This window comes from Salmo salar, chromosome 17 (genome assembly GCF_965601325.2).
Source record: "Salmo salar chromosome 17, fSalSal1, whole genome shotgun sequence".
In the NCBI taxonomy this organism is placed as follows: Eukaryota; Metazoa; Chordata; class Actinopteri; order Salmoniformes; family Salmonidae; genus Salmo; species Salmo salar.
The window spans coordinates 79,914,119-79,924,118 of record NC_138307.1 but is presented as its reverse complement, the minus strand read 5'-3'; the positions used below and the strand labels follow the sequence as shown (position 1 = coordinate 79,924,118).

At 43.8% G+C, this 10,000-nt stretch overlaps 1 protein-coding gene across 3 annotated transcripts in view; it reads left to right on the top strand.

Moving 5' to 3' along the window:
* The window catches only part of LOC106598947 (receptor-type tyrosine-protein phosphatase R), a 158,226-nt gene that overhangs the window by 132,320 nt on the left and 15,906 nt on the right, over positions 1-10,000 (top strand). For all 3 annotated transcript variants that reach the window (XM_082964238.1, XM_082964239.1, XM_082964237.1), the window contains one exon: positions 9,437-9,516. In XM_082964238.1, coding sequence (XP_082820364.1) covers positions 9,437-9,516 — 80 coding nt within the window. The remainder of the gene's footprint in view (positions 1-9,436; positions 9,517-10,000) is intronic.

The following is a 10,000-nucleotide window of genomic DNA, read 5'->3' as shown; positions in this document are numbered from 1 at the left end:
TGATATATTGTTGTTTACAGCAGGCTGGTCGACCTCAATGTTGCTAAGCAACACTGAATACAACCAAACATAGCCAACCGCCACAACCTCTCCTGGTCATACAGGAAGTGTTTTAGTGCTGTCATGTCTGGTTGGTTAGCCTGGTGGACAGTGGGCGGAGTAAGGGGTCAAATATAAACCAAATGTCTGAGATGAGCTGTTCCTTCCTGATTCCTTAAACAGCCTCTATCTGCGTCCCAAACGGTGTCCTATTCCCTATATAGTGTTTTACTTTTTACCATAGCCCTGATCAAAAGTTGTGCACTAAGTAGGGAATAGGGTGCTATAGTAGTGCACTAAGTAGGGAATAGGGTGCTATAGTAGTGCACTAACTAGGGAATAGGGTGTCATTTGTGACTTATGCTCTGTGAAGAGTAATACCATTAGAGATCTGCTCTGCTTGGACGGCCTGTTCTCTCTGTCTGGCTGCCAGAGGGGGCGGGGGTGTCTGTCTGTCTGTCTGTCTGTCTGTCTGTCTGTCTGTCTGTCTGTCTGTCTGTCTGTCTGTCTGTCTGTCTGTCTGTCTGTCTGTCTGTCTGTCTGTGTGTGTGTGTGTGTGTGTGTGTGTGTGTGTGTGTGTGTGTGTGCTCCTGTCTGCCAGCTCTCATCACAGATGACATCATTCTGTAATGAAAAGACAGTTGGGTTGGAATGTTACTGTCTTCCCGTTCACACCTTAGAACGTTATCAGGTTTCCTGTCTGAACCGGCAGTCTTCCTTCAACACGCAGAGCACAGAGGGGTCTGGGGTTGGGGCCTGGGGTTGAGGTTGGGGTCTGGGGTTGGGGTTGGGGTCTGGGGTTGAGGTTGGGGTCTGGGGTTGAGGTTGGGGTCTGGGGTTGGGGTTGGGGTCTGGGTCTGGGGTCTGGAGTTGAGGTTGGGGTCTGGGGTCTGGAGTTGAGGTTGGGGTCTGGGGTCTGGGGTTGAGGTTGGGGTCTGGGGTTGGGGTTGGGGTCTGAGGTCTGGGGTTGAGGTTGGGGTCTGGGGTTGAGGTCTGGGGTTGGGGTCTGGGGTTGAGGTTGAGGTTGGGGTCTGGGGTTGAGGTTGGAGTCTGGGGTTGAGGCTGGGGTCTGGGGTTGGGGTCTGGGGTTGAGGTTGGGGTTTGGTTAATCAATAGTCCAGAGGCATAGTTCTTTCTGTCCAATGTACCGCAGCATTGCTAAGGAACAGTCCAGACAGAACAGTCCAGACAGAACACTTCAGGCAGAACACTTCAGACAGAACACTTCAGGCAGAGAAGTCCAACCAGAACACTCCAGGCAGAACACTTCTGACAGAACACTTCAAACAGAGAAGTCCAGGCAGAACAGTCCAGACAGAGAAGTCCAGACAGAACACTCCAGGCAGAACACTTCAGACAGAGAAGTCCAACCAGAACACTCCAGGCAGAACACTTCAGACAGAACACTTCAAACAGAGAAGTCCAGGCAGAACAGTCCAGACAGAGAAGTCCAGACAGAACACTCCAGACAGAGAAGTCCAGACAGAACAGTCCAGACAGAACACCGCAGACAGAACACTCCAGACAGAGAAGTCCAGACAGAACACTTCAGACAGAGAAGTCCAGACAGAACACTTCAGACAGAGAAGTCCAGACAGAACACTCCAGACAGAGAAGTCCAGACAGAACACTCCAGACAGAGAAGTCCAAACAGAACACTTCAGACAGAGAAGTCCAGACAGAACACTTCAGACAGAGAAGTCCAGACAGAACACTTCAGACAGAACACTCCAGACAGAACAGTCCAGACAGAGAAGTCCAGACAGAACACTTCAGACAGAACACTCCAGACAGAACACTTCAGACAGAGAAGTCCAGACAGAACACTTCAGACAGAGAAGTCCAGACAGAACACTTCAGACAGAACACTTCAGACAGAACACTCCAGACAGAACACTTCAGACAGAGAAGTCCAGACAGAACACTCCAGACAGAACAGTCCAGACAGAACACTTCAGACAGAACACTCCAGACAGAGAAGTCCAGACAGAACACTTCAGACAGAGAAGTCCAGACAGAACACTTCAGACAGAGAAGTCCAGGCAGAACAGTCCAGACAGAACACTCCAGACAGAGAAGTCCAGACAGAACACTTCAGACAGAGAAGTCCAGGCAGAACAGTCCAGACAGAATACTTCAGACAGAGAAGTCCAGACAGAACACTCCAGACAGAACACTCCAGACAGAATACTTCAGACAGAGAAGTCCAGACAGAACACTCCAGACAGAACACTCCAGACAGAGAGGTCCAGACAGAACACTCCAGACAGAACACTCCAGACAGAACACTCCAGACAGAGAAGTCCAGACAGAACACTTCAGACAGAGAAGTCCAGACAGAATACTTCAGACAGAGAAGTCCAGACAGAACACTCCAGACAGAACACTCCAGACAGAGAAGTCCAGACAGAACAGCCCAGACAGAATACTTCAGACAGAGAAGTCCAGGCAGAACAGTCCAGACAGAATACTTCAGACAGAGAAGTCCAGGCAGAACACTCCAGACAGAACACTCCAGACAGAGAAGTCCAGACAGAACACTTCAGACAGAGAAGTCCAGGCAGAACAGTCCAGACAGAACAGTCCAGACAGAACACTCCAGACAGAACACTTCAGACAAAGAAGTCCAGACAGAACACTTCAGACAGAACACTCCAGACAGAGAGGTCCAGACAGAACAGCCCAGACAGAACACTTCAGACAGAACACTCCAGACAGAGAAGTCCAGACAGAACACTTCAGACAGAGAAGTCCAGACAGAACACTTCAGACAAAGAAGTCCAGACAGAACACTTCAGACAGAACACTCCAGACAGAGAGGTCCAGACAGAACAGCCCAGACAGAACACTTCAGACAGAGAAGTCCAGACAGAGAAGTCCAGACAGAACAGTCCAGACAGAACACTTCAGACAGAGAAGTCCAGACAGAACACTTCAGACAGAACACTCCAGACAGAGAAGTCCAGACAGAACTCTTCAGACAGAGAAGTCCAGACAGAACAGTCCAGACAGAACAGTCCAGACAGAACAGTCCAGACAGAACACTTCAGACAGAACACTTCAGACAGAACACTCCAGACAGAACAGTCCAGACAGAACACTTCAGACAGAACACTTCAGACAGAACAGTCCGGACAGAACTCTCCAGACAGAGAAGTCCAGACAGAACAGTCCAGACAGAACAGTCCAGACAGAACAGTCCAGACAGAACAGTCCAGATAGAACAGTCCAGACAGAACACTTCAGACAGAACACTCCAGACAGAACACTTCAGACAGAGAAGTCCAGACAGAACAGTCCAGACAGAACAGTCCAGACAGAACAGTCCAGACAGAACAGTCCAGATAGAACAGTCCAGACAGAACACTCCAGATAGAACAGTCCAGACAGAACACTTCAGACAGAACAGTCCGGACAGAACAGTCCAGACAGAACACTTCAGACAGAGAAGTCCAGACAGAACAGTCCAGACAGAACAGTCCAGACAGAACAGTCCAGATAGAACAGCCCAGACAGAATACTTCAGACAGAGAAGTCCAGGCAGAACAGTCCAGACAGAATACTTCAGACAGAGAAGTCCAGGCAGAACACTCCAGACAGAACACTCCAGACAGAGAAGTCCAGACAGAACACTTCAGACAGAGAAGTCCAGGCAGAACAGTCCAGACAGAACAGTCCAGACAGAACACTCCAGACAGAACACTTCAGACAAAGAAGTCCAGACAGAACACTTCAGACAGAACACTCCAGACAGAGAGGTCCAGACAGAACAGCCCAGACAGAACACTTCAGACAGAACACTCCAGACAGAGAAGTCCAGACAGAACACTTCAGACAGAGAAGTCCAGACAGAACACTTCAGACAAAGAAGTCCAGACAGAACACTTCAGACAGAACACTCCAGACAGAGAGGTCCAGACAGAACAGCCCAGACAGAACACTTCAGACAGAGAAGTCCAGACAGAACACTTCAGACAGAACACTCCAGACAGAGAAGTCCAGACAGAACTCTTCAGACAGAGAAGTCCAGACAGAACAGTCCAGACAGAACAGTCCAGACAGAACACTTCAGACAGAGAAGTCCAGACAGAACACTTCAGACAGAACACTCCAGACAGAGAAGTCCAGACAGAACTCTTCAGACAGAGAAGTCCAGACAGAACAGTCCAGACAGAACAGTCCAGACAGAACAGTCCAGACAGAACACTTCAGACAGAACACTTCAGACAGAACACTCCAGACAGAACAGTCCAGACAGAACACTTCAGACAGAACACTTCAGACAGAACAGTCCGGACAGAACTCTCCAGACAGAGAAGTCCAGACAGAACAGTCCAGACAGAACAGTCCAGACAGAACAGTCCAGACAGAACTGTCCAGATAGAACAGTCCAGACAGAACACTTCAGACAGAACACTCCAGACAGAACACTTCAGACAGAGAAGTCCAGACAGAACAGTCCAGACAGAACAGTCCAGACAGAACAGTCCAGACAGAACAGTCCAGACAGAACAGTCCAGATAGAACAGTCCAGACAGAACACTCCAGATAGAACAGTCCAGACAGAACACTTCAGACAGAACAGTCCGGACAGAACAGTCCAGACAGAACACTTCAGACAGAGAAGTCCAGACAGAACAGTCCAGACAGAACAGTCCAGACAGAACAGTCCAGATAGAACAGTCCAGACAGAACACTTCAGACAGAACAGCCCAGACAGAACACTTCAGACAGAACAGTCCAGACAGAACAGTCCAGACAGAACACTTCAGACAGAACAGTCCGGACAGAACAGGCCAGACAGAACACCCCAGACAGAACAGTCCAGACAGAACAGTCCAGACAGAACACTTCAGACAGAACAGTCCGGACAGAACAGTCCAGACAGAACTCTTCAAACAGAACACTCCAGACAGAGCAAGTGATCTTGAACTAAGAAATAGAGAGGAAACAGGATGGGGTGTTATATCCTGACCTGTCCACATGCATGGGCTGACACTGCTGTCCGTCAAAGCCTTGTGAGCTGGGTCTAAATGAACCCTCCAGTCACTAATATATCTATCTGATTCTATTAGCTGGAACCCTCCAGTCACTAATATATCTATCTGATTCTATTAGCTGGAACCCTCCAGTCACTAACAGATCTATCTGATTCTAATAGCTGGAACCCTCCAGTCACTAATATATCTATCTGATTCTATTAGCTGGAACCCTCCAGTCACTAATATATCTATCTGATTCTATTAGCTGGAACCCTCCAGTCACTAACAGATCTATCTGATTCTATTAGCTGGAACCCTCCAGTCACTAACATATCTATCTGATTCTATTAGCTGGAACTCTCCAGTCACTAACAGATCTATCTGATTGTATTAGCTGGAACCCTCCAGTCACTAACATATATATCTGATTCTAATAGCTGGAACCCTCCAGTCACTAATATATCTATCTGATTCTATTAGCTGGAACCCTCCAGTCACTAATATATCTATCTGATTCTAATAGCTGGAACCCTCCAGTCACTAACAGATCTATCTGATTCTATTAGCTGGAACCCTCCAGTCACTAATATATCTATCTGATTCTATTAGCTGGAACCCTCCAGTCACTAATATATCTGATTCTTTTAGCTGGAACCCTCCAGTCACTAATATATCTATCTGATTCTAATAGCTGGAACCCTCCAGTCACTAACAGATCTATCTGATTATATTAGCTGGAACCCTCCAGTCACTAACATATATATCTGATTCTAATAGCTGGAACCCTCCAGTCACTAATATATCTGATTCTTTTAGCTGGAACCCTCCAGTCACTAACATATCTATCTGATTCTAATAGCTGGAACCCTCCAGTCACTAACATATATATCTGATTCTAATAGCTGGAACCCTCCAGTCACTAACATATCTATCTGATTCTATTAGCTGGAACCCTCCAGTCACTAACATATCTATCTGATTCTAATAGCTGGAACCCTCCAGTCACTAACATATCTATCTGATTCTATTAGCTGGAACCCTCCAGTCACTAATATATCTATCTGATTCTATTAGCTGGAACCCTCCAGTCACTAACATATCTATCTGATTCTAATAGCTGGAACCCTCCAGTCACTAATATATATATCTGATTCTATTAGCTGGAACCCTCCAGTCACTAATATATCTATCTGATTCTATTAGCTGGAACCCTCCAGTCACTAATATATATATCTGATTCTATTAGCTGGAACCCTCCAGTCACTAATATATCTATCTGATTCTATTAGCTGGAACCCTCCAGTCACTAATATATCTATCTGATTCTAATAGCTGGAACCCTCCAGTCACTAACATATCTATCTGATTCTATTAGCTGGAACCCTCCAGTCACTAACAGATCTATCAGATTCTATTAGCTGGAACCCTCCAGTCACTAATATATATATCTGATTCTATTAGCTGGAACCCTCCAGTCACTAACATATCTATCTGATTCTATTAGCTGGAACCCTCCAGTCACTAACATATCTATCTGATTCTATTAGCTGGAACCCTCCAGTCACTAATATATCTATCTGATTCTATTAGCTGGAACCATTCAGTCACTAATATATCTATCTGATTCTATTAGCTGGAACCCTCCAGTCACTAACATATCTATCTGATTCTATTAGCTGGAACCCTCCAGTCACTAATATATATATATCTGATTCTAATAGCTGGAACCCTCCAGTCACTAATATATCTATCTGATTCTATTAGCTGGAACCATTCAGTCACTAATATATCTGATTCTATTAGCTGGAACCATCCAGTCACTAACATATCTATCTGATTCTATTAGCGGGAACCCTCCAGTCACTAATATATCTATCTGATTCTATTAGCTGGAACCCTCCAGTCACTAATATATCTATCTGATTCTATTAGCTGGAACCCTCCAGTCACTAACATATATATCTGATTCTAATAGCTGGAACCCTCCAGTCACTAACATATCTATCTGATTCTATTAGCTGGAACCCTCCAGTCACTAATATATCTATCTGATTCTATTAGCTGGAACCCTCCAGTCACTAACATATATATCTGATTCTAATAGCTGGAACCCTCCAGTCACTAATATATCTATCTGATTCTATTAGCTGGAACCCTCCAGTCACTAACATATCTATCTGATTCTATTAGCTGGAACCCTCCAGTCACTAACATATCTATCTGATTCTATTAGCTGGAACCCTCCAGTCACTAATATATCTATCTGATTCTATTAGCTGGAACCCTCCAGTCACTAACATATCTATCTGATTCTATTAGCTGGAACCCTCCAGTCACTAATATATCTATCTGATTCTATTAGCTGGAACCCTCCAGTCACTAATATATCTATCTGATTCTATTAGCTGGAACCCTCCAGTCACTAACATATCTATCTGATTCTATTAGCTGGAACCCTCCAGTCACTAATATATCTATCTGATTCTATTAGCTGGAACCCTCCAGTCACTAATATATCTATCTGATTCTTTTAGCTGGAACCCTCCAGTCACTAACATATCTATCTGATTCTATTAGCTGGAACCCTCCAGTCACTAATATATCTATCTGATTCTATTAGCTGGAACCCTCCAGTCACTAATATATCTATCTGATTCTAATAGCTGGAACCCTCCAGTCACTAACATATCTATCTGATACTATTAGCTAGAACCCTCCAGTCACTAATATATCTATCTGATTCTATTAGCTGGAACCCTCCAGTCACTAACAGATCTATCTGATTCTATTAGCTGGAACCCTCCAGTCACTAATATATCTATCTGATTCTATTAGCTGGAACCCTCCAGTCACTAATATATCTATCTGATTCTTTTAGCTGGAACCCTCCAGTCACTAACATATCTATCTGATTCTATTAGCTGGAACCCTCCAGTCACTAATATATCTATCTGATTCTATTAGCTGGAACCCTCCAGTCACTAATATATCTATCTGATTCTAATAGCTGGAACCCTCCAGTCACTAATATATATATCTGATTATATTAGCTGGAACCCTCCAGTCACTAACATATCTATCTGATTCTAATAGCTGGAACCCTCCAGTCACTAATATATCTGATTCTTTTAGCTGGAACCCTCCAGTCACTAACATATCTATCTGATTCTATTAGCGGGAACCCTCCAGTCACTAATATGTCTATCTGATTCTAATAGCTGGAACCCTCCAGTCACTAACATATCTATCTGATTCTATTAGCTGGAACCCTCCAGTCACTAATATATCTATCTGATTCTATTAGCGGGAACCCCAGTCACTAACATATATATCTGATTCTATTAGCTGGAACCCTCCAGTCACTAATATATCTATCTGATTCTATTAGCTGGAACCCTCCAGTCACTAACATATCTATCTGATTCTATTAGCTGGAACCCTCCAGTCACTAATATATATATCTGATTCTATTAGCTGGAACCCTCCAGTCACTAACATATCTATCTGATTCTATTAGCTGGAACCCTCCAGTCACTAATATGTCTATCTGATTCTAATAGCTGGAACCCTCCAGTCACTAATATATCTATCTGATTCTATTAGCTGGAACCCTCCAGTCACTAATATATCTATCTGATTCTAATAGCTGGAACCCTCCAGTCACTAATATATATATCTGATTATATTAGCTGGAACCCTCCAGTCACTAACATATCTATCTGATTCTATTAGCTGGAACCCTCCAGTCACTAATATATCTGATTCTTTTAGCTGGAACCCTCCAGTCACTAACATATCTATCTGATTCTAATAGCGGGAACCCTCCAGTCACTAACATATATATCTGATTCTATTAGCTGGAACCCTCCAGTCACTAATATATCTATCTGATTCTAATAGCTGGAACCCTCCAGTCACTAATATATCTATCTGATTCTATTAGCTGGAACCATCCAGTCACTAACATATCTATCTGATTCTATTAGCGGGAACCCTCCAGTCACTAATATATATATCTGATTATATTAGCTGGAACCCTCCAGTCACTAACATATATATCTGATTCTAATAGCTGGAACCCTCCAGTCACTAATATATCTATCTGATTCTTTTAGCTGGAACCCTCCAGTCACTAATATATCTATCTGATTCTATTAGCTGGAACCCTCCAGTCACTAATATATCTATCTGATTCTATTAGCTGGAACCCTCCAGTCACTAATATGTCTATCTGATTCTAATAGCTGGAACCCTCCAGTCACTAACATATCTATCTGATTCTATTAGCTGGAACCCTCCAGTCACTAATATATCTATCTGATTCTATTAGCGGGAACCCTCCAGTCACTAACATATATATCTGATTCTATTAGCTGGAACCCTCCAGTCACTAACAGATCTATTGTCTCCTGTAGATCCACATTCCAGAGTGATCCTGAGGACCAAGAGCTCCTTCGACCCTCTCAGCAGCTACATCAACGCCAACTACATTAGGGTAAGTTATGCACACACACACACACACACACACACACACTCAATGCTAGTTATAGGGTAAGTTATTACAGCATCCACCAGGCATGTGAGCCCAGGGACTGTTCTGGGTTCTTAACCATTGTTTGTGAACACATTAAATTGTGAACCCAAACCAAAGCAAGTGGATGCTGTGGTTGTAAAAGAACAGTGATCTCTTAGTTAGAGCCCAAATTACACATGATAGAGCTCTCATAATGAACAGGTAAACAGCTTTTCCTGAAAGTTGGCTGTACAGGTATGCATAGTCAGATTAATACACAGATTAAAGTTGGTGGTACAGGTATGCATAGTCAAATTAAAACAGATTAGAGATTAGAACTGAACTCATGAAACATAGTTACATTTTTTTCATTCTATCACCCTGGTTTCCAACTGGTCATCTTTAGCTTAGTTTATGCAGTCATATTTCATATTATATTATGCAGTCATATCCCAGTGTTGTTGAA